Raw genomic sequence first — 21659 nt, forward strand, 5'->3', positions numbered from 1 at the left:
CGGCGGGGCCAGCCCGGAGGGGGGCGGGGCAGAGGGGAGGGAAGGGCGGGGGCGTGATTATTCAAATGAGCCGCCGGCGCGCGGCATGCCGGGACTGAAAAGCCGCGCTCTCACGGCGCTGCCCTCGCGCGTCCTTGGGCGCTGCGCGGGCCGGGCCGTGCGGGCCGGGGCTGGGGTTCGGGGCCGGTTGGGTGCGGGGCTGGCGGGGCTGTGGTCGGGGTGGCCGTGTGTTGTGGAGGCGTGTGGCGGGCAGGGCGGGAGGGCGGCGTGGTTGTGAAATCATACTTACCTGGCAGGGGAGACACCATGATCAGGCAGGTGGTTTTCCCAGGGCGAGGCTCATCCCTTGCACTCCGGGTGTGCTGACCCCTGCGATTTCCCCAAATGCGGGAAACTCGACTGCATAATTTGTGGTAGTGGGGGACTGCGTTCGCGCTCTCCCCTGGTTTTGGTGGTTAACAACAGAGCGGTTGCGCGTGGGTTGTACTGTCGCAGCAAATTATGAGTGGCAGCTGAGGTGGTTCCTGGTCAGGTGCTGCTGCTGTCCCCAGAGAGGTGACAGTGGACAAGCAGGTCCGACTGCGCCCGTTCTCCCTGCAACCCCTCCCGCCTCCCCTTCGGTCCCATTGCGCAGCCGGCTCGGGGGTTTTCCGGGTTTTTATCCGATTTTGCATGGCTCCCGTCCCTTGGGTTCCACCGAGTCCCCGCACACATACCCACCCTTTCTCCGGAAGGAACCGCACGAACATACAGTGAGAGCCTGCAGCTTTATTGATCCCAGGAGCCTCCCAAGCCACAGAGCTTCCAGCCCAGGCACGATCCCCTGCCCTGCTCAGGGGGTCTTGACTTTCCTCCGCTGGGTGCCCCACAGCAGCAGGGACAGGGACACAGTGGCGGTGCCCAGGATTCCTCCAAAGAGAAGCATCGGGAACGTGCCCTGCCCGGGACCAGGAGTGAGCATCACCGTTCCCTGCAGCCCCTGCTGATCTGGCCAGGGCACAGCCGGAGACAGGTTCGGTCTCACAGGCACTCACCTCACGCAGACACTTGTAGCCATGGAAGGGACTGTCACAGAGGCACTGGATGAGGCCCGGGCCGTCAGGGGAGCACACAGAGTTTTCAGGACATGGCCAGGCTGGCAGAGCAGAGCAGGGGGTCAAGGGCCAAGGCCAGACCCCAGTGCCAGCCCCGTGCACCACTGTGACTGCCAGGGTCACAGTCCCCCACCATACCGAGCTTCACAGAGCTGTTGCAGGGGTTCCTCTGTCCGTGGCACAGCCGGCTGCTCCTGTCCACTGTCACATTCTGCCAGGCGTCATTCCCGCCTGGACACTCCAGCGGCAGCGGCACCGCGCTGGGGGCAGAGCTCAGCACTGGCACTGCAGTGACCCCCCAGCCCCTGACTCCCCCAGCACTCACAGGTTCTGCAGCTGGATGAAGCCCAGGAAGGAGCCATCGGGGAGAGTTGTCAGGGGGTTCTCAGTCAGGTCCCTGCGAGCACACAGACCTTCAGTGCCATCCAGCACCCCTGGCCTGGCAGGCACCGGGGATACCCCTGGTACCTCACTGAACCTCGGGAGGCTCCCATGCACCCACAACCCTCCCGTGCCCGCCCCAGGCCCTGGCAGTGCAGCCCTACAGCCTGGGCTCAAAGGTCTCTGCAGAGCTGCTGAGGGACTGCTTGGTCATTAACAAAAGCACTGATGAGCTGAGGTGTCATGGTGCCCCGAGGGCCACCACAGCTTGCTGGGCTCATTTGCACACTGAGCCCCGTGCCCTGGATGTGGCAGTCCAGATGAATCACCTCCCTGACTCCTGTCTCTCCAACCTGGGGACAAGGACACCGTGTGGGACTGTGGCAAAAGCCAAGATGTGACCACGTAGCTCATCTCTCACCTGCCAGCGCAGGCCCTCACTGGAGGATATGACAATGGTGTCACCCGGACAGAACTCCAGAAGGATCTGTCCCATGCTGGGGACAGGGGTGAGCCTGCCTGGACAGAGAGGTCCTGGTGCTCCCCATTTAAAAATGGGGGTGGTTTCCATTTGTTCAGACCCTGTGGATTGTCGTTGGTAGCCACCAGGGCAGAGGGTGGCCACTGCTCCTGGAACCAGCAGGACACGGCTGTGCTGGCCTGGGCACATGGTAATGTCCCACCAAACCTGCCCCAACCCCCTCTCCCAGCCCAGCCCAGCCCAGTCCAGCTCAGCTCAGCTCCTTGCAGGGGCCCAGGGGAACTCACAGGACAATGGCAGCAGTGGCCTCGGCCAGCTCTGGGGGGACACTGTGCAGGGAGCAGTTGCTCAGGTCCAGCCTGGGAAGGGGCAGAGGTTGGGGGACACAGTAGCCTGCCTGTCCCCCATACTTTCGCCTTTTTGACCCCTGCCTGTACCTGGTCCCCCTGCACCACCACCCAGGATGCTCCATCCAGGCATTCCCCAGCCCCGCCATTCCCCGGACACCCCTGTTAACCCAAAGACCCATCCCGGAACACTCCATCCCTCAAGCACTCCCATTGCGTGTCCCCCGACACCCTCAGCACCCCAGATTCGCCCCCAGCCTGTGCATCCCCGTCCACCCCCGTGCCCCCCGTACCCCAGAAGCCGCCCTGGGGACGAGCCCCGCTCCCGGCAGCAGCGCCCGTCGCTCTCAGTGCCTCCCCGGGACTCACAGAACCGGGACACGATGGAGACGTTCCGCGGTGGCCCCGGGCAGAGCCCGCACACCTGGAGAGGTCGAGGGGTCACGGGCAGCACCGGCACAGCGGCATCCTCCCACTCCCGCGCATCCCTCAACCTCCCGGTATCCCAGAACCCCGGGCACGACCCGAATCCCGGGTAACGCCGCTCCCAGGAAAAGCCACCCCACGACTCCCGGGCACCCCCGAGCTGGGCACCCCCGAGCTCGGGACACCCCCGATCGGGGACTCACCGACCCTCGGTTTCCCCTCGGGACTTCCCGATCCGGCCATCCCCGTTCCGGGCCCTCCCTGACCACTCGGCACCTCTGATCCGTGACATTCTCTGCCCACCGGAGCCCCCCGTTTCCGGCCCTCCCCTGGTTTCCGTGACCCCGACTCTGTTTTCCCGTTGCTCACCGCGACCCCGCGGGCGGCCCGGGGTAGCAGCAGCAGCGGCAGCAGCAGCAGCAGCGCGACCCCGCGCACGGCCCCGCCAGCCCCGAGCATCCCCGCACCGCCGGGGAGCACCGAGTGGGCGGGGGCAGGCCCGTGCCCCTGCTCCCCCCGTCTCCACGGGCCGGGAGCCCTCTGGACCCGAACGAGGCCACGGAGGGGCCCCCGCAGCGCGGGCACCGGGGCGCGGTGACCGCCCGAGGGGGCGGGGCGGGGCCGGGGCCGGGGCCGGGGCCGGGATAGGGACTGGGATGGGAACAGGGACGGGGCCGGGATGGGGCCGGGATGGGGACCGGGATGGAGACCGGGATGGAGACCGGGATGGGGCCGGGATGGAGATCGGGATGGGGCCGGGATTGGGATCGGGGTGGGGACCGGGACGGGGCCGGGATGCAGACCGGGATGGAGACCGGGATGGAGATCGGGCCAGGAGCCCCGGGCGGCGGTGCCGGTAGCCGCGGCCGTGCGGAAGCGGCAGCGGGAGCGGCCCCGCCTGCTCGCGGCGTCATCCCGGTGCGCCCCGGCTGCGGGCTCACATGGGGTGAACGCTGCCGGTGAGTGTCGCACCGGGACCGCCGGGACAAGGTCATACCCCCACCCCGGCACCTGGGGCACTGCGGGCAGAGGGGACCGCGGCGGGGGCGGCTCCCGGGATGAAAGCCCCGGGGACACCGGGGACAGGGAGCAGAGCCCTGTGTTAGGGACACGGCGAACACCGGGGACACCGGGGAAGGGGAGTAGAGCCCCTCAGAGCCCCGGGATGAGGACACCGGGGGCAGCGCTGGGCAGCGGCGCGGCGAGCGGGGTCCCCGAGGACACGGGGGGACAAAGGAGGGTGCGATGGAGCATGAGGAGCGGAGAACGGGGGAAGGCAGGCTGAGGATGGCAGGGACAGCATGGTCACCACGTGGGGACACGGGGCACCCTAGGGCTGGCAGAGTGGGACCTGGGCCTGCTGAGTTTTGTGGGGACGCATTCTGGGACCATCGGGCTGAGGGGGAAACAGGGTCTCGGGGGGGTGACCGGGACAGCAGGGCTTGGGATCACCAGGCGATGAGGATGTGGGAACACCAGGGCAGAAGGCAGCAGAGCCTCAGGGACACCCAGCGGTCTGTGGGGCTTGGGAGCCTCGGGCCAGGGCCATCCAGGAGGCTGGGGCTGTTGTGTGCCCGTTGGGGACAGTCTGTAACCTCCCATGTTTAGTCTGGATGGGGGAATGTGGGGAGTGACCTTGGACTCTGGCCGTGAGCTGCTGCATTCAGAGCCACGTCCTGGTCAGGGACAGGCCAGCCAGCGCTGGTGGCAGCAGAGACGCTGCCCTCTCACCCCATTCCCCACCCAGACACTGCTGGTGCTGCTGGTGCTGCAGAAACCCATGCCAGCTCAGTTGCCCCTGGCCCTGGCGGGCAGGCCCAGGCAGGCTGTGCCAGGGGTGCCAGGAGAGGCTCAGCCTAATCCCACCAAGCATTCCCCAGGCAAGCATTTCTCCAGGGATCACAATGGGATAATGGTGGGCGCTGTGCCACTCCCTATCTGCCTCCCCCAGTCCAGACTTGTCCTCTCTGTGCTCCTAACATTGCCCTGCTGGGACAGAGGGACCCTTGGAGCCTGCACCCCCTCCCAGGCCAGGAAGAGGGGGTATCCACAGCCCTGTGGCACCTGCTGCTCCCAGGTCCCCGCAGCCGGAGCCCTCTGGATGTGGAGGGAGGCAGGGGCAGCCCAGCTGTCCCATCCAGTTCCACAGTGATTGGAACCAGGGCAGGGCCGGAGCACAGGGGGCTCTGGGGAGATCCCTGTGAGCGGGTCATTGTGCCGGAGCTGGTGGATGCTCAGGTGTCTGCTCCACCTGACTGACACCCAGAGCCCCTGAGGCTCCCAGCTCCCCTGTCCATTCCAACCCTGTGTCCATCCCTGGCCTGTGGGGTGTGTGATGTGTGGGTGTGGTGTGCACAGTTTCTGCATTCTGGGACAAGGGTGTGGGGCTCCTCCTGTTTCTCCTCTCTCCTCTCCAGTGCAGACTGAGCTCAGTGCCCTCCCCAGCCCAGTCCATGTGTTCTGCAGCTCCAGGAGCTGCCGGGGGGGGGGGGAGCGATTCTAATGCAGGAACAACTGCCCCAGTGCTGGATGTGCTGTGCTGGCCCCAGAGCATCGGGCTGGCATTAGGGCCAGGGCAGTTATGCTGGGCTTAGCCAAGCTCTTGAACTGGGGACAGTTCTGACAGTGCTGTGGGGTGCTGGAGTGGTTGGGCTGGATTGACTTTGATGCTGGTGGGACCGGTGCTGCTGGGTTTGGTGGGGTTGTGCAATGCTGGGGTGGGTGGGCCAGGTTGGGTTTGACTTGAGCAGGACTGGCACTGCAGGCTCAAAGCTGTTCAGCTCCGGGGGTGGTCATGTTGGGTTTGGCTCAGGTGGGATTGGGACTGTCCTGCACCGGAGGCGGCTGTGTTGGGTTTGGCCAGTTGTGCCGGGACCGGTGGTGCCGGTGCTGCAGGGGGCCTGGGTGGGAATGTTTTTGCAGCCATTGTCTTGGTACCCTTTGAAGATTCTTCAGTTTCCTTCAGTGGGGCAAGTCGCACAGCCCAGGCGTGGCCAAGCCCGGCCCAGAGGGAGGAGGAGGAGGAGGAGGAGGGTCTGGCTGTTTTTTCCCCAGCTCTGGGTCCTTGAGGCTGGGACAGAGCGAGCGAAGGTCCCTGCAGCACTGACACGTCCCTCCTGCAGCTGCCAGGGCCAGGCTGATGCTGGTCAGGACGTGCTCCCAGGGTCAGGTGCGCCCATGAAGCCGGCAGGGCGTGTGCAGCTGGGCAGCGGTGGCACCGGCTGGGCAGTGGCACAGGGACACTCACCATGGAGTTCACGGCCATCGACTACAGCATCTTCGCACTGCTGCTGGTGCTGTCCTCGGCCATCGGGCTGTTCTACGCGCTCACCGGCGACCGGCAGCGCACGGTGCAGGAGTTCCTGCTCGCCAACCGTGACATGGGCTGCCTGCCCGTCGCCCTGTCCCTGCTGGCCTCCTTCCAGTCAGCTGTAGCCATCCTGGGTGTGCCTGCTGAGATCTTCCGCTTCGGCACCGAGTACTGGTTCCTTGGCTGCTCCTATTTCCTTGGGCTGCTCATCCCGGCGCACATCTTCATCCCTGTCTTCTACCGTCTGCACATCACCAGCACCTATGAGGTGAGCAGGGGGGACACGGGGAGTGCAGGGGGGGGTGTGGGAACCACAGAGGACCCTGCAGTCAGCCTCTCTGACCTCTCTCCTTGCAGTACCTGGAGCTGCGCTTCAACAAGACGGTGCGAGTCTTTGGCACCGTCACCTTCATCTTCCAAATGGTGAGTGGGGCTGGGGCTGTGGAGGGTGCAGAGTCTGGGGGGCTGGACATGGCTCAGCACTGCTCTTCCCTGCCCACAGGTCATTTACATGGGAGTGGTGCTCTATGCACCTGCGCTGGCTCTCAATGCAGGTATGATGTGGACAGGGGGTGTGGGGGGGGTGGCCATGCCAGGAGGCTGCTGCCTCTCACCCCATGAACGTCCTCTGCCACTTCCAGTGACAGGCTTTGACCTCTGGAGTGCAGTGCTGACCATGGGGCTGGTCTGTACACTCTACACTACACTGGTGAGTCCCTGTTGCCGCAGGTGCCCCGTGTCCCTGCCACGCCAGGGTGAGCACTGTGATCCCATGGTGATGGGCATCATGTGTCCCCAGGGTGGGCTGAAGGCCGTCATCTGGACAGACGTGTTCCAGACGCTGGTCATGCTGGCGGGGCAGGTTGCCGTCATCGTGGTGGGCGCATGGCGGGTGGGGGGCATGGCCCGTGTCTGGCATGTGGCTGAGCAGGAGGGCAAGATCGCCGGCATTGAGTGAGTGATCTCCTGGGACACCCCTGTCGTGCTCTGGGGACACTTAGGGCATCCTGGGGTGGAGGAGACAGACCCCAGTGTGCTGTGGCAGTCCATCCCTGTTACCCTCTCTCCCATGGGGCATGGGTGCCAGTGAGGACCTGCCACCACGACCCCCCTGGTCCTCCCCACAGCCTGGACCCCAACCCCCTGGAACGTCACACCTTCTGGTCGCTGGCTGTGGGTGGGATCTTCATGATGCTGTCGCTGTACGGGGTGAACCAGGCGCAGGTGCAGCGCTACCTCAGCGCCCGCAGCGAGCGGGAGGCCAAGCTGTGAGTGAGGCTGGGACTGGGGGTCCCCGCAGCTGGGATGGGCCCCCGGCCACTGCCCGTGCCTGACACCCCCGCACTGACACACCCACAGCTCCTGCTACGCCGTGTTCCCCTGCCAGCAGATTGTGCTCTGCCTCAGCTGCCTCACTGGCCTCGTCATGTTCGTCTATGACCGGGAGCACCCGCTGGCCCCTGCCCAGCGCCCCACCTCCTCTGACCAGGTGGGTTGAGACCTCCTCCCACGTCCCCTGCTGCCCCAGCCCCTGCATTGACCTCTTGCCACAGCTGGTGCTGTACTTCGTGATGGACGTGCTGCAGGACCTACCGGGGCTGCCCGGGCTTTTTGTCGCCTGCCTCTTCAGTGGTGCCCTCAGGTGAGCGGGCGGCCCTGGGACGGTGGTTCAGGCCCCTGGCCGAGCCCCCTCCTGCTCCCTCTCCTCCCCAGCACCATCTCCTCGGCCTTCAACTCGCTGGCCACGGTGACCATGGAGGACCTGGTGCGGCCGCACTTGCCTGGGCTGTCGGAGTCGCGGGCCACGCTGCTCTCCAAGCTGCTGGGTGAGTGGGTGGGGGCAGCCGTGGGGCTGGCACGGTGGGGGCATCACCATGCGCCCCACTCCCACCACCATGACACCCACCCCAGCACCACCGTGACATCCCACTCCCCTCCCCAGCTCTTGGTTACGGGCTGCTATGCCTGGGGATGGCGTATGTGTCCTCCATGCTGGGACCCGTGCTGCAGGTAGGCACGGAGATGCAGGACCCCTGGCTCTGGACCCCAAATGGGGTGAGGGACCCCCGGCTCTGGCACCCCTAGGGGCACAGGGCTGGTGCTGAAGGCCATGTCCCCGCAGGCAGCCATCAGCATCTTTGGCATGGTGGGGGGTCCGCTCCTGGGGCTCTTCTGCCTCGGCATGTTCTTCCCCTGTGCCAACCCCACGGTGAGTGTCCCCTGACCCGGTCCGTGCCCCCCTGCCCCGTGTGGGTGCGTGGGGACGTGTGGGGCACCCTGAGTCCGGAAGGGGGGCAGTGCCCTTCTTTGTCCCTTGTCACAGGGAGCCGTCGTGGGGCTGCTGGCTGGACTGGCCATGGCCTTCTGGATAGGCATCGGCAGCTTTGTGAATGGCACGGGAGGGGCCAAGGGCACGGCCAACAGCACAGCACTCCCCACTGTGGGCAACCTCAGCACCGTCCTGGCTACTACCCTACTGCCCACCACATCAGCACCCCCAAGGTGAGTGGGACGAGGGGGCTCAGGGGCTGGGTGTGCAGGGTGTGGAGGTGCTGCTCCACACACCTCCTGACCCCGTGTCCCCCAGCCCCACGGGGCTGCAGCGGTTCTACAGCCTGTCCTACATGTGGTACAGCGCCCACAACTCCACCACCGTCATCCTGGTGGGCGTCCTAGTCAGCCTGCTCACCGGTGAGTGCGGGGTGGCGGGAGGGGCCACCACGATTCCCCTGCCCTACTCATGTCCCCGTGCCCCGCACCCCCAGGCCCCACGCCGGCAGCGGCCCTGGACCCCCGCACCATCTCCCCCGTGCTGCCACAGCTGCTCTGCTGCCTGCCCCCCAAAATGCGGCAGTGGTTCTGCTGCGGGGGAGCCGACCCTGCCCAGGTGAGGGACAGACTCACAGTACCCCAGGGGGAGGGGGACATAGGGGGGTATCCCCCCATGCCCCTGCTGCCTCCCCTGTGCTGTCCCTGCCCCCCGCTCTGTCCCCACAGGCTCCCGACCATACGGACACCACAGAGAAGAGCAAGGGGGTGCCCAATGGCCTGCCCCCCCCTGGCCCGGACCGGCAGGAGGAAGAGGAAGGACAGGGGTACATCCGCAGTTCTGGTGCCCCCATCTGCAGCGTGCAGGAAACCTCTTTCTGATCCCCCAGCGTGGGGGTCGTGGCCACCCCCCTGGTTGGGGAGCTCAGACCCTGGTGGGACACCCACAGACAGCCGGGGAGTGCCCCATAACAGGCGGCTGGGTCTCTGTGGGGAGACTGGTGGGCTGCCCCGTGGTGGGGCTCTGGGACCATGGTTGGGGGATGCCTCTCCAGGCCGGGACGTTGTCCAGTACCCCCGGCTCAGCCATGTGCCTTACACACCGCTCCAGGGCTGGGGGCTGCCCTGACCCCTCAGGGTGCCAAGTGCCCCCACAACCCCTGTCCCCTGGCTTTGTATTTGGTGTCCCCCAAATAAATGGTTCTGGAGCGCAGGTGTTGGAAGGTCCCAAGGAACAACCCTGCTGTACCCCAGGACCCCCAGCTCCCCCAGCAATGAGTGGGGTGTCTCCACTGTCCTCCAAGAGCCCACAGGGTACACGAGACTGCCATGACCCCAAACACCGGGCTACTCCCACTGTCCCCCAGCATCCCACAGGTGCCCCATGTTTCCAGCCAGTGGGATCCCCGTGGAGTTACAGGACCGCTGTCTCCCCACGTACCGCACCGGGGTGTCCCCGCTGTCCCACAGGACGGTCCCGTTCCCCGTGCACCGGGGTGTCCCCGTTGTCCCACAGGGCGGTCCCGTTCCCCGTGCACCGGGGTGTCCCCGTTGTCCCACAGGGCGGTCCCGTTCCCCGTGCACCGGGGTGTCCCCGCTGTCCCACAGGGCGGTCCCATTCCCCGTGCACCGGGGTGTCCCCGCTGTCCCACAGGGCGGTCCCGTTCCCCGTGCACCGGGGTGTCCCCGCTGTCCCACAGGGCGGTCCCATTCCCCGTGCACCGGGGTGTCCCCGCTGTCCCACAGGGAGGTCCCGTTTTCCCGTGGGAATCTCCCCGTTCTCTCATCCCCCCAAGCACCGCGGTCTCCTCCCCGGCCTACGTGACCTCGTGGCCACACCCCCCGCGGGTGACGTGAGTGACGCAACAGCGTGCTGAGGTCACGGCGCGCTGACGTCACGCCCCTGTCATGGCGCCCCGGCGTCCCGCCGAGCTGTACCGGGCGCCGTTCCCGCTCTACACCGTCCGCCTGCACCCGCGGCGGCCCCTCGCCATCACCGCCGGCGGAGGAGGCGCCGCCAAGACCGGAATCCGCAATGGCGTGGTGCGGGGGAGCGGGGACGGGGCTGTGGGGAGAGAGAGGGCACGCGGGGGGCTGAGGGGTCCGGGAGGTCCGAGCGTGGCGGGGCCTGAGCGGGTTGGGGTGTCCGGGCTGCGGGTGCGGAGGGGCCCGGCTCGGGGCAGCTGTCCCCCGCGCAGGGGCCGTGACTGAGCCCTCCCGGCCCGCAGCACTTCCTGCAGCTGGAGCAGATCGGGGGGCAGCTCAGCGCCTCGCTGCTGCACTGCCACGACACCGAAACCCGCGCCACCATGACCATGGCGCTGGCCGGGGACGTCATTGCGGCCGGGCAGGACAACAGCTGCCACATCCTGCGCTTCAGCCTGCAGGAGCCTGAGGGTCCGGGCACCGCCGGGAAAGACGGTGAGACACCGGTTCACCGAGATGTGGTGTGAGGCGCTTGCCCCCGGGGCTGTGGTGTGCTTTGGGGGTGGCCCTGAAATTCCCCTTCTGCCTGCCCTGGATGGTGTGGGGAGGGCTGAAAGGTGTTTTGGAGATAAGACGTTCTGTGAACAACCCTATGCCCCCTGTGGATCTCCCCTGTGCCTGCCCTGCATCCCCCTCCTCTTGCCGACTTTGGGTGCCACGGGGCAGAATATGGGGGTCTATGGGGTTGTTTGGGGATGGGGCCCTGCCTTGAACCACTGCCTGCCTGTCCTTAACCTTCTCTTTGCTTGCCCTGGGTACCATGGCAAGCTTTGGGGATGGAACACTGCCCTGGGACTCCCCGCCCACCAGATGCTGTGGCCAGACTGTGGAGGGCTATGGGATGTTGTGGGGCCGGGGTAGAGCTTTGGACTTCCCATGCTCACCCTGTACCTTCCCCTTGCCTACCCTGGGTGCTGGAGGGCAGGGAGCTGGGGTGGCTTGGTGACGGGCATTGCCCTGAACCCCTCCATCCCTGCCACGGACCCGCCCCATGTCTGCCCTGAACCCATCTCCGTATGCCTGCTCTGGGTGCCATGCAGAGCTTTGAGAATTGGACACTGTCCTGGAACCCCCTGGAACCCCCACCCAGTGCCTGCCCCGAACCCTCTCATGCCAGACCTGGGTGCCGTGGAGCTGTGCAGTGTATCGGAGGGGGGCACTGCCTCGTAGCCCTGACCAGCCGTGTCCCGGCCCGCAGGCAGTGGGGACAAGGGCGCGCGGCGGCGGCGAGGCGCCGGCGGGGGGGCGCAGGGGAGCACGCAGAGCGGGGCCCGCGAGGTGAGGGTGGAGAGCCTGCAGCGAGTGCGCACCGACTTCAGCCCCGACGCCCTGCAGAAGGCCGTGCGCTTCAGTGCCGACGGAGCCCTGCTCGCCACCGGCGGGGCTGACGGCTTCCTGCGCCTCTGGGAGGTGGGCACGGGGGCTGGGGGACACAGGGGGAGGCGGGGCCAGCAACAGGGCTGGGGGCACAGGAAAGTGGAGGTGGGCAGGTGAGAGCAGAGGTGAGTGGGGGGGAGCCAGGCCAGGCACAGGGAGCTGGGTGGGCATGGAGTGCTGGGGAGACATGGGGAAATGCATGTGGGCACAGTGGTCTGGGGAAGCCAGGGTGGGCAGGGGGAGCTGGGACAGACACGGAAGAGCAGCAGTCACCATTGCTGTGCCGATGGCAGCACAGGGGCAGGGACAGCTGGGTCAGCAGCACCCGCAGTTACCTAACACTGTTCCCCCCACACCTGCCTGGGGCTGTGGCAGGGCCTGGCCCATGACCAGTGCCCATGCCAGCTCTGCCCCCACAGTTCCCCAGCATGAAGAAGATGTTGGAGTTCAGAGCCCATGACGGGGAGATTGAGGACATCGCACTGGGCCCTGACAACAAGGTGGGTGTCAGGTGGTTCCCCAGTTCCCTGGCCCTATAGGAAAGTGGCCTCAGACCCCTGTGCTGTGTGCAGCAGGTGGTGACAGCAGGGAGGGATTTCCAGTGCTGCGTGTGGCAGCAGGACCATCTGGTGACAGGTCTGCGCTGGCACGAGAACCTGCCTGGCATCCCTGACAAGGCCTATCGCTACCAGGCCTGCCGGTGAGGGCTGGGGATGGGGCCCTGGAGCTGGAGCTGGAGCCGGGGGCAGATCCAAGTGCACTGGGGGATCAGACCAAGGGCAAGGGGACAGGGAGGGGCGTTGGGGCTGGGGCTAGGCAGTGGGGCTGTGGCCATGGTCAACAAGTCTTGGGCTGGGTCAAAGGGCAGGGAGTGGGGAGGGGCCACTGGGGCTGGAAAGGGGCCATCCCTGCCTTCTACCCTGCCCTGTCACTGTTCCTACTGGGTCTGTGGGAAGGGGACTCCTGGGCTCTGTTGACAGCTGTTTGGGGAGGGGGCTGGGGCCAGGTTTGGATTGGGAGAGAGGTGGTGGTGAAGGGCTGTGCCCCATATACCCCCATGCCCCCTGTGGCCCTCTCCCCTGTGGCAGGTTTGGGGCCGTGGAGGGCAGTGCCGGGGCTCTGCGGCTCTACACAGTGCAGGTGCCCCACAAGCGGGAGCGCCGCCCCCCGCCCTGCTACCTGACCAAGTGGGATGGGAAGAGCTTCCTGCCACTGCTGACACGGCCCTGTGGCTCCGAGGTGGTCTCCTGCCTCTCCATCAGGTACCCCAGGGCCAGTGGGTATGGGGTGGGGGCCATGGCAGCCCCCACTCACTACCCTCCCCCATAGTGATTCGGGCACCTTCCTGGGGCTGGGCACAGTGACGGGCTCCGTGGCCATCCACATTGCCTTCTCACTGCAGGTGAGCTGGGGCAGGGGTGTGGGGCAGCCCTGCTGGGCCCCGAACAGCCCCTCACCTCTTGTGTGCCCCCAGAGATTGTACTACGTGAAGGAGGCCCATGGCATCGTGGTGACCGACGTGGCCTTTGTCCCCGAGAGCCGGCCCGGGCGGGAGCTGCTGGGGGGCCACGAGGCCGCCCTGCTCAGCGTGGCCGTGGACAGCCGCTGCAAACTGCACCTGCTGCCCACCCGCCGTATGTCCGGGGGGCTGCCTGCAGGGCTGAGGTGCCTCTGCTCCTCCTCTGGCATGGGGGGCTGCAGCCTCCCCTGACCCAACTCTGTCCCACAGGCTCCCTCCCTGTCTGGCTGCTGTTGCTGCTCTGTGCCGGGCTCATCGTGGCCACCATCTTACTGCTGCAGCTCGCCTTCCCAGGCTTCCTGTAGCCCCCTGGACCCCGGAGGGACCCCTTGGCACCAGGAGCGACCCTCCAGCCTCCACCTACCCCACACAGACTGTGAAGGACATGAGGGACCACCCCTGGCCCCGCTGTCCCCGCTGGTGTCGGGGAGCAGATGCGGGTCCAGGGAGCCACGCAGGGCGCTGTCCCTGTGGGACTGTGCTGGCAGCAATGCAGGGCTGGCCCCGGGACAGGGGGGCTCCTACCCCAGGAGAAGAGGGTCCTGCTGGCCCCCCGCCCTGCTGCTGCCATTAAACTGGAGCATGAAGGCAGTGTTGTCCACGTGTGCTGGGGGAGCGGGCCTGGGGCTGAGGGCATCACACTCTGGGACGGTGCGTGCCCTCCGGGGCCTGTCTGTAGCACAGGGGCTGGCTACCCAGGACCAGCGGGGCCCGTGTGTACCGGCACAGGCTGACCCGGGACCCCGGGGGTCGGTGCCGCTGGGCTGCCCGGCTGTGCCCGGGACCGTGGGGGGCTTGGGCGGCGTCTCACCCACCGGTATGGGACCATCCTGCTGTGCCTACGCGCACCAGTTTAGAGGAGCCGGGTCCCGGTTACCCCTGGCGCTGCCCCGGGATGTGGGACTGAATCCCGGCTCCCCGCGGGCTGGGCAGGGCAGGACCGGGGCGGGCGGGGCCGCTCCTGGCTCCGGTGGCAGGGCCGAGACGTGTCGGCTACGTGGCCCCGGGGCGGGGCGGGCGGCACCGACACGCGAACGGTGCTGGGTGAGTGGGTACCGGGGGCACCGGCGGTACTGGGTGTGCTGGGTCAGTGGGTACCGGGGGGATGCATTGCCTGGGCAGCCTCAGCCGATTCCGCACGCTCTGCGTTCCCAGCGCAGCCCCTCGCGCTCTCGGAGCCCTCGCCCCTTTCCCAGCACCGGGGCCCCACGGGCCCTCCCATCGCCCCCCCCGACCCCGTGTTCTCGTCCTGCTGCAGCCCCAGGTGTTGGGATGAGGAAGCCGCTGGTGATGCTGATCCTGCTGCTGCTGCTGGGGCCAGTGGCCTGGGCTGCCCCCAGGGCGGGGACAAAGAGGTATGGGGGGCACAGTGATGGAGGCAATAGAACGGGGGAACACAGTTAGGGGAAGGCAGAGGTGTGGTGTTTTCACGGGTGCAGGTGGAGTAAAAGGTGGCCACGGGAGGGGCAAGCACAGGGGTCTGAGGCTGCACAGTGAGGGATGGGACCCATGGATCTGCAGGGGTCGTGGGTGGAGGGGTGTCAGGCTGGAGTGGGCAGCCCCCCAGGACCACAGGTAACCAGCTCCCTGTCGCTTGGCCAGGCCTGGGCCCGCCATGGCCACACTCGTGGATCCATATCCTGACCCGCTGAGCCCGGAGTCGCCTGCACTGCTGTGAGTCCCTGCCCTGGAGAACCCCACAGCACCGGGACCCCCACCATGGTCCAGGGCTGTGCACTGGGGTTGGGTGGTCACAGTGATGGGTGGAGGGCATGGACAGAGGGCATGCCAGTTGGCCATGGGGCAAGGTGGGCCAGGAGGCAGGTGCACTGCTTCCCACCCCAGCTCTGCTCCCCCCAGGCTGCTGTGGAGCGCAGTGAGGAGCCTGGGGCCACCGGAGCAGGATGTGAAAGCCATGACACGGGAGCAGGGTAAGGCCACAGGGGCGCTGATGGGGGGCTGAGGGGCTAGTGGGATCAGGGACCCCAGCCCCACAGCACCCCATGCCTCACAGCCCTGCTCTACCTCTTCGTGCTCCACGACCACGACCGGAGCAGGCACCTGGATGGGCTGGAGCTGCTGCAGTTGCTTGGCACGGTGCTGGCACAGGCTGGGGGGCAGCCAGATCCTGATATGGTGGGTCCCACAGGGATGGCTCCTCGTGCCCCACTGAGCCCCTGGGCTGAGCCCTCACCCTGTTCCCCATCCCCATAGGTGGCTGCAATGGTGGACCAAGCCCTGGCAAGGCAGGACCTGAATGGGGATGGGCTGCTGGACCCCTTTGAGCTGCTGGACCCCCCCGAGGTGCTCTTGCCTGGCCAGGACCAGGGACCCCCAGGACAACCTCCCTTAGAGCAGCAGGCAGGGGTTGGGGCTGTGCCTGGGAGGGGCACAGAGATGCCCAGGCAGGACCTGGGGTTGAGAAACCTAGGACAGGCACCCACTGAAGCTGGAGACCCCCAGAGTGGAGCCCCCGAGGATGGAGCCCCCAAAGTGGAATCTCTTGAGGTGGAATCTCCCAGTGCTGAGGCCTTGGAGGCAGAAGTGATCCCTGAGGCCAAAGCCCCCAGCAGTGATGCCGCAGAGGAAGAGGAAGCCCCTGAGGCTGAAGCCCCTGAGGAACAGGCAGCCCCAGCCTGGAGGGACCACGGGGAGGGGTAGGCAGTGGGGGCTGTGGGATGCAGCCCTACTCCCTGCCCTGCTCAGGGCACAGAGTGGCAGGGGGATGCCCAGTGGCCAGGCTGCTAGGGCCAAGGAGGGCTGGGGTCACAGGATCTCCTCTGTAATGCATCGGATGTAGAAATAGAGGCACTGCTGGGAACCTTGGCTGTGATCAGTGCATCCCAGGGGCAGTGGGACCCCAGCCAGGGCAAGGGGGGCACAGCCAGGGGACACAGTAGGCAATAGTGGTGCACGTCGGGCTTTACTGGGAGGTTGCTGGGTGCAGTGGAGGTGGCGTGTGCCTGGGGATGCAGAGGTCTCCAGGCATGAGCTCAGACAATGCCATCGAAGCCGTGGATCCCACATTTCCTGCCCGCGATCTGGCAGCCAAAGGTGAGGGCATCCTGCAGGGTCCTCCCTGGGGATGGAGCCCAAGATGAGATGTGGCCGTGCTGTGGCTGTTCCATGGCCATGACAAACTGAACCACGGCCACGTCATGGCCGTGCCATGTTTGTGCCCACCTTCTGCGAGCGCAAAGATGACGGCGGCATTGAAAGTGTCCCCAGCCCCCAGTGTGTCCACAAGGGTCTCTGGGGGGAAGGCGTCTGAGTGCACCAGCTTCCCGTCAGGCCCCATGGCATCAGCCCCCTCCTCAGCCCAGGCGCAGATCAGCGTGGCCCTGGGGGAGTGTGAGGTGGGTCTGGGGCACACCATGTAGCCCCCAGCCCCTCAGATGCCCTCCTACCCTGGCTGGATGTGTCCCCGCAGTCCCTGCAGGGCTGCGGGGGCTGATTGGTACCCGAAGTGCCGGGCCAGGTCCTTGCTGATGAACACCTGTGAGAGAGAGGCTGGGGCGGGGGGCAGCCCCCCGTAGCCCCAGCCAGGTGTGATTAGGCCTGTGCCCTGGTGGCATCCCCAGACCTTGCCTGCACCCCTGGATCCAAACCCCCACCCCTGCACCCCCTGAGGCTTGACTCCCCCGAGCCAGGAGTCCCAACTCCCGTTGGGCCGAGCCCCCCCGCAGATGTGACCGCTCCCGTCCCGACCGAGCCCCCCACCAGGCCTAGGACAGGTAATCAGGACAGGTGATTGAACGGGAGATAGGGACGGGGAGATCAGGACGGGAGGGACGGGTGATCAGGACGGGTGATCAGGACGGGTGATCAGGACAGGTGATCAGGACAGGCCATCCCGCCCCATCGCCCCGGCCCCGTCCCGCACCACGTGTCCCCGCCCCATCAGCGGCAGCAGCTCCTCCCGCGGCTTCTCCAGCTCCACCGAGATCCGGACCCGCTGTCCCGGCGCCGCCGCCCGGTTGTGCCGCTCCACCCGCTCCAGCATCGCGCCCTGCTCCGCCGCGTTCCGGGCCTGCAGACACGGGCACGGCTCCGGCATCACCAGGGGATCGCCGGTCCCGGGAGGCCCCTCGGCCCCGGGGATGCTCCCCCGCTGGGGATGTCCCCCAGATCAGGATTCCCTCCGGTCCTGGGCTCACCTACAGCCCGAGGGATTTTCCCCAGCGCCGGGGATCCCCCAGATCCCAGAACCCCCCGAGCCTCGGGCTCACCTCGAAGTGGATCCACTTGTACTGGGAAAGGTCGACCCGCTCGAAGTCGCGGGCTGTCACGTCAGGCAGGTTCCTGTGGGATGGAGGCCAGGTGGGAGATGGGGACCCAGGGGCCGTGCAGGGCCCCACACTACCGGGACAGAGGTCCCGGAGGAGGCACTGCCTGAGTGAATCATTAATGATGGCATCTGTCCTCAGCTGGACTCGAAGGGCAGCACAAGCGGTGGCCAGGCTGGGGCCTGGGGGTCAGCCATGCCTGACAGCCCCTAACCCTATGGCACGGCTGGGGAGCCAGGTTATCCCCATGGGGCCGTGCCGGCTGCCCTGCCTGCGCTCCGGAGTCTGGGGCTGCGTGGAGACACCTGCACCGGTCCCAGCAGCGGCACCGGAGGTGACAGGGCTGCAGGGGCCATCGGCGGTGACAGTGTGCGCGGGATTACGGCGAGTCGCCCCATCTGGCACTCGGTAGCCCCCGGTAGGCAGCGGGAGGGACCCTTGAACTCGAGCTGGCACAGGGCAGCGGGGTCGGGGCTGCGGCCCTTACGTGTCGTGCAGGACGATGGTGCGGGAGCCGCTGCGGGCGTTGACGAGGCAGCAGGCGCAGGGCACTTCTCCGCGGGGCTGCCAGGCCACGTGTGCCGTGTCCACACCCCGGCGCTGGAAATCCGCCGCGATGAAACTTTGGGGGACAGAGAGCGGGATGAGGGGGACGGCGGGCGCTGGTGGTGATGGAGGAGGAGGGCGGGCAACCGGGACACCACGGCCACGCCGAACGTCGAGGCCGGCGGCAGCAACACGAAGGGGCCGGTGAAGCGCCGGGACGGGTCGGCCCGGTGTCCCGCCGGTGCGGGAGTCCTCGCACCCCACTTACTCAGCGGCAGGGCCGGGGGCCAGCGAGCCCATGAAGGCGCAGGGGACTCCCAGCAGCGCCAGCACCGTGCAGGAGTTGGAGGCGTTCCCGCCCCGCTGCCACCGCTGTGACAGGCACCTGCGGGGGGAAGCAGAGGTTGCGGTGGGCGCCGGGTCGGTTTGGGGGACACCGGAGGAGTCCCCCCCGTTGCCGGTACCTGGTGTCGGAATCCTCGGCCGGGAAAGTCTCCACGACGCTGATGATGTCCAGGCACACCAGCCCCACGCACATGATCCGCCGCTTCCCCGCGGCGCCGCCCGCCTCTGCCGCCATCCCGGGCCGCTGCGGTGCGGGACCGGGAGTGGGAGAGGGACGGAGAACGGGAACGGGACCGGGACCGGGACCGGGACCGGGTCAGAACCACACCGGGCACGGGCGCAGCTTTGGCCCCGCCCCCTCGCGCCGCCGCCAATCAGAGCCAGCGGCCGCGCCGGGCCCTCGGGGGGCGTGGTCATGCAGCACTTCCTGGACACGCCCCCTGCCGCAGGGCGCGCGATCGGCGGGACAGGGACACACGGACACACAGGGACACACTGACAGGGACACACGGACACACGGACATGGACAGACAGGGACACACGGACACACAGGGACACACGGACACACAGGGACACACTGACAGGGACACACGGACATGGACAGACAGGGACACACTGACAGGGACACACGGACACACGGATATGGACAGACAGGGACACACGGACACACGGACACACGGAGAGGGACACACGGACACACAGGGACACACTGACAGGGACACAGGGACCGGGACACACGGACAGGGACCCACAGGGACACACGGGGACACACGGACAGGGACACACGGACAGGGACACACGGGGACACACGGACACACAGACACGGACACACAGGTGCACAAACACATGCCACCCCCCATGACACACTGACCAGGACAGACGGACGGGACTGCAGAGCGTGTTTGGTGCCAGCAGCTCGGGGACAGCTCCAGCTGAGCCATCGGTGGGAGCCCCCGAGGAGGGGCCAGAGCTGCCAGCCCTTGGCACAAGGAGAGGCTTGGGGAGCTGTGGCCGAGGATGGGGAGCTGCGGCCCTGCCAAGTTAGGGACACCTGGAGGCAGCAGGAGCCGAGGTCTCCAGGCTTTCCTGTATCCAGACTGAGAGGGGGCAAGAGCCCACAGGGTCCTTTTTTGGATCCCTCCTTGGAGGCACCAGCTAGGGCTGTTAATTTGTTATTTGGTGAACGAACTATGAGTAAATTATTTTAAGGGCTGAGTCGTCTGAGGCTGCACTGGGAGCCCTGGGGCCAAGCCGCAGGGCAGCTCTTCTGTCTGGGGAAGGGTGGGCGGTGCAGCTGCAGGGAACTTTGGTCCCCGCTCAGGTGGGGCGGGTGTGGCTGCCGGAGCAGCTCCGACAGCAAAGTTTCCGTGGCAGTTTGGTGACGCAGGTGTGACACTGGGCCATCCCTTTCACACCCTCCCTGCTCCAAACACCCACCCGCCAGCTCTGGGTGAGCTCACCTGGATCTTTGGAGCAAGGAGGAGCCCAAAGTGTTACAATTCCTGGAGCAGATTCAATGTCAGCGATCAGGATCTGTGACTAAATTGCTCCAAATCTCTCAGTCTGTCTGCAGGTGCAGCGTTTTGTAGACTCCGGGAAATTTCTGCTTTGGTTTGAGCGTGAATGCACGGCTCCAGCAGCTGGAGGGGAAATTGGGGCATCTGGGGTCTCATCCAAGGTGTGCAGGGGGCTGAGGGCACCTGTAAAGGGGCACGGGAGGGTTTGGAGCCTCGCCAGGCACGGAGGCATCTGGGCTCCCTCGTGGGGTGCACAGGGGCCGAAGTTAAAGGGGCTTTTTTGGACTACTTTAAGTACCTCCAGCAAAGCAAGGGGTCACTCTTGGCCAAAGTTGTGCAGTTGGGAACACTGGGGATGATTTGAGTCTTCGCTGACCTAGGAGTGAGAGAAAAGGTTGACAGCAGAGTTGTTGAAGCATTTTAGAAGATTAAGAGAGAAATGGTGTAAAATCCTGGGCTCTAGCATGTGCTACAGACAGTGTTTAATGTCTGGCAATTCCCTTAAGGCACCTGAAGAGATTCTTTTGCAGCTACCTAAGAGGCAGTCGGTGCCCAGACATCGTGTCTGGAGCACAAACACACTCAGAGGGAGGCAATCACTCTGGCTTGCTGCTATGTGCACACAGGATCTCCCCAAAAAGAGGAATTCAGGGAGGTCTGCATCCAGAGGGAGCTCATCTCCCACCTGTGCTCTTTGTACCTGTCTGAACGGGTTGTTGGGGTGTAAAGCTGAAATCCTACACCAGGAGCAGGATCTCCAGAGGGCAAATGTCAGCTGAAATACTGCTTTATCTTTGTACCTGTATAAGATTCCTGTGCAGTGGTGCTTGCAATGGTGGTTATTCTGTGTGTGTTTCTAAAAACTATTTCTAAAAGTACATTTTCCTGCATGCAAATTTCTATTCGGTGAGAGGATAGCAAATGGGCACATAGCATTTGAAGACTTTTTTCATAATGAGGAGAACTTGTGGTGGTTCTTGAGGAATTGCTGTGTTCTATCCATGGCTGAAGGCATCATTTGTGCCTGGTTTGCTTCACTGGCACAACAAGAGGAAACGGTTTCAATTTTAAAATTAGTGCTATTCATATTAACTTGGGGGAACCTGTTTCATTTCCTTCCAAGAGGATGGTCCAGAGTCCTCCCTGAGCAGGAGAGGGGTTCTGGTGCCTGATGATTTGTATGGCCCCTTCATGGAGGAGGGAAGGAAGCCCTGTGATACTTAAGAAAAGTAAATGAGAGGATGCTTTTAAAGTTCTGCTGTAGTTTTTTGATGGTTGAAGGTACGACCCCTTGAATCTCCAGAGAATTTTGGCTCTTAATAGACTGGTACACAAGGCACCAAGGTACAGAATTCCTGTGCCAGTCAGCTCTGAGGAGCTGGCTCCTGTTTATCCTTAGCAAATGGGGCTGAGGTGTCCTGTGAACAGGGAGCAACTGCATCTCCATCCAGGCCTCAGCTGGGCCAAAAGGAAAGGGAAATACTCGGGCTTCATACTGGGGAAGGGGCAATGAATGACAGATCCAGAGAGAATAGAATGAAGTTCCCATGTCCAGTCACAAAACGCACGCACGAGATGTGGGATTTTGGTGGCTGTGGATTCCTGGGTTGGAAGAACCGACTGAGGCAGCCAAGGACTAAGAGCCAGAATCCCTTGTGGAGAGGTACCACAGTAAGGAAGGCCCAGGAGAGGTGGCAGGGGCACCTCCAGGGGCAGCAGCCTGTGCTCAGACAGGAGCAGCAGCAGCCCGAGCTCCAGGGCCACACAGTAGGGACC

The 21659-nt window shown here is 65.5% G+C and overlaps 5 protein-coding genes and 1 non-coding gene across 9 annotated transcripts; 4 read left to right on the forward strand and 2 right to left on the reverse strand.

Annotated features, from left to right (window-relative positions):
• Positions 1-281: 281 nt before the first annotated feature.
• On the forward strand, positions 282-445 carry LOC134042852 (U1 spliceosomal RNA). Its single transcript, XR_009933117.1, has one exon. It is a non-coding gene; the product is annotated as a U1 spliceosomal RNA (small nuclear RNA).
• Positions 446-767: 322 nt separating this feature from the next.
• ATRAID (all-trans retinoic acid induced differentiation factor) lies at positions 768-3188 on the reverse strand. The gene is made up of 7 exons (XM_062488332.1): positions 3099-3188; positions 2597-2727; positions 2244-2315; positions 1420-1491; positions 1233-1354; positions 1035-1135; positions 768-937 (listed from the first exon to the last, which is right to left on the reverse strand). Exons 1-7 carry the CDS (start codon positions 3186-3188, stop codon positions 833-835), a joined length of 693 nt encoding a protein of 230 aa, XP_062344316.1. The 3' UTR covers positions 768-832.
• Positions 3189-5962: 2774 nt separating this feature from the next.
• Positions 5963-9272, forward strand: SLC5A6 (solute carrier family 5 member 6). Its single transcript, XM_062489560.1, has 15 exons — positions 5963-6307; positions 6397-6462; positions 6542-6593; positions 6681-6748; positions 6839-6993; positions 7167-7307; positions 7399-7528; positions 7593-7681; positions 7753-7865; positions 7982-8049; positions 8162-8248; positions 8363-8541; positions 8627-8730; positions 8805-8926; positions 9037-9272. Exons 1-15 carry the CDS (start codon positions 5978-5980, stop codon positions 9187-9189), a joined length of 1857 nt encoding a protein of 618 aa, XP_062345544.1. The 5' UTR covers positions 5963-5977; the 3' UTR covers positions 9190-9272.
• A 943-nt stretch (positions 9273-10215) lies between these two features.
• Positions 10216-13774, forward strand: PREB (prolactin regulatory element binding). Of its 4 annotated transcripts, none has more exons than XM_062489557.1 (9): positions 10216-10350; positions 10536-10728; positions 11492-11703; positions 12090-12170; positions 12243-12370; positions 12759-12932; positions 13000-13072; positions 13145-13304; positions 13400-13774. In XM_062489557.1, exons 1-9 carry the CDS (start codon positions 10216-10218, stop codon positions 13492-13494), a joined length of 1251 nt encoding a protein of 416 aa, XP_062345541.1. In that variant the 3' UTR covers positions 13495-13774. The 4 variants fall into 4 exon arrangements, with proteins under 4 accessions (XP_062345541.1, XP_062345542.1, XP_062345540.1 ...); XM_062489558.1 differs by having other exon boundaries at positions 12246-12370; XM_062489556.1 differs by having other exon boundaries at positions 12246-12370; positions 13000-13304.
• Positions 13775-13954: 180 nt separating this feature from the next.
• On the forward strand, positions 13955-15915 carry CGREF1 (cell growth regulator with EF-hand domain 1). The gene is made up of 5 exons (XM_062488333.1): positions 13955-14544; positions 14792-14863; positions 15050-15120; positions 15204-15325; positions 15404-15915. The coding sequence occupies exons 1-5, from the start codon at positions 14009-14011 to the stop codon at positions 15848-15850; spliced, it is 1248 nt and encodes a 415-aa protein (XP_062344317.1). The 5' UTR covers positions 13955-14008; the 3' UTR covers positions 15851-15915.
• A 267-nt stretch (positions 15916-16182) lies between these two features.
• KHK (ketohexokinase) lies at positions 16183-18601 on the reverse strand. Its single transcript, XM_062488335.1, has 8 exons — positions 18486-18601; positions 18290-18406; positions 17963-18097; positions 17419-17491; positions 17073-17219; positions 16597-16685; positions 16373-16530; positions 16183-16268 (listed from the first exon to the last, which is right to left on the reverse strand). Exons 1-8 carry the CDS (start codon positions 18599-18601, stop codon positions 16183-16185), a joined length of 921 nt encoding a protein of 306 aa, XP_062344319.1.
• Positions 18602-21659: the final 3058 nt, after the last annotated feature.

This window comes from Cinclus cinclus, chromosome 3, assembly GCF_963662255.1.
Source record: "Cinclus cinclus chromosome 3, bCinCin1.1, whole genome shotgun sequence".
NCBI lineage: Eukaryota > Metazoa > Chordata > Aves > Passeriformes > Cinclidae > Cinclus > Cinclus cinclus.

What these genes read in the sequence shown, in the direction of transcription:
- ATRAID (XM_062488332.1), bottom strand. Translation starts at nt 3,188, where the DNA reads ATGCTCGGGGCTGGCGGGGCCGTGCGCGGGGTCGCGCTGCTGCTGCTG. An exon ending in GCCACTGCTGCCATTGTCCT is followed by an intron (nt 1,492 to 2,243) that starts GTGAGTTCCCCT and finishes GTGTGCTCGCAG; the next exon opens with GGACCTGACTGAGAACCCCC. An exon ending in GCTACAAGTGTCTGCGTGAG is followed by an intron (nt 938 to 1,034) that starts GTGAGTGCCTGT and finishes GGTCCCGGGCAG; the next exon opens with GGCACGTTCCCGATGCTTCT.
- KHK (XM_062488335.1), bottom strand. Translation starts at nt 18,601, where the DNA reads ATGGCGGCAGAGGCGGGCGGCGCCGCGGGGAAGCGGCGGATCATGTGC. An exon ending in GCCCCCGGCCCTGCCGCTGA is followed by an intron (nt 18,098 to 18,289) that starts GTAAGTGGGGTG and finishes TGTCCCCCAAAG; the next exon opens with TTTCATCGCGGCGGATTTCC. An exon ending in ACCATCGTCCTGCACGACAC is followed by an intron (nt 17,492 to 17,962) that starts GTAAGGGCCGCA and finishes TCCATCCCACAG; the next exon opens with GAACCTGCCTGACGTGACAG.
- CGREF1 (XM_062488333.1), top strand. Translation starts at nt 14,009, where the DNA reads ATGGGACCATCCTGCTGTGCCTACGCGCACCAGTTTAGAGGAGCCGGG. An exon ending in CCCAGGGCGGGGACAAAGAG is followed by an intron (nt 14,545 to 14,791) that starts GTATGGGGGGCA and finishes TCGCTTGGCCAG; the next exon opens with GCCTGGGCCCGCCATGGCCA. An exon ending in GGCAGCCAGATCCTGATATG is followed by an intron (nt 15,326 to 15,403) that starts GTGGGTCCCACA and finishes CCATCCCCATAG; the next exon opens with GTGGCTGCAATGGTGGACCA.
- SLC5A6 (XM_062489560.1), top strand. Translation starts at nt 5,978, where the DNA reads ATGGAGTTCACGGCCATCGACTACAGCATCTTCGCACTGCTGCTGGTG. An exon ending in GCTGCTCTCCAAGCTGCTGG is followed by an intron (nt 7,866 to 7,981) that starts GTGAGTGGGTGG and finishes TCCCCTCCCCAG; the next exon opens with CTCTTGGTTACGGGCTGCTA. An exon ending in ACCACATCAGCACCCCCAAG is followed by an intron (nt 8,542 to 8,626) that starts GTGAGTGGGACG and finishes CGTGTCCCCCAG; the next exon opens with CCCCACGGGGCTGCAGCGGT.
- PREB (XM_062489556.1), top strand. Translation starts at nt 10,216, where the DNA reads ATGGCGCCCCGGCGTCCCGCCGAGCTGTACCGGGCGCCGTTCCCGCTC. An exon ending in GCTTCCTGCGCCTCTGGGAG is followed by an intron (nt 11,704 to 12,089) that starts GTGGGCACGGGG and finishes CTGCCCCCACAG; the next exon opens with TTCCCCAGCATGAAGAAGAT. An exon ending in CACTGGGCCCTGACAACAAG is followed by an intron (nt 12,171 to 12,245) that starts GTGGGTGTCAGG and finishes TGTGTGCAGCAG; the next exon opens with GTGGTGACAGCAGGGAGGGA.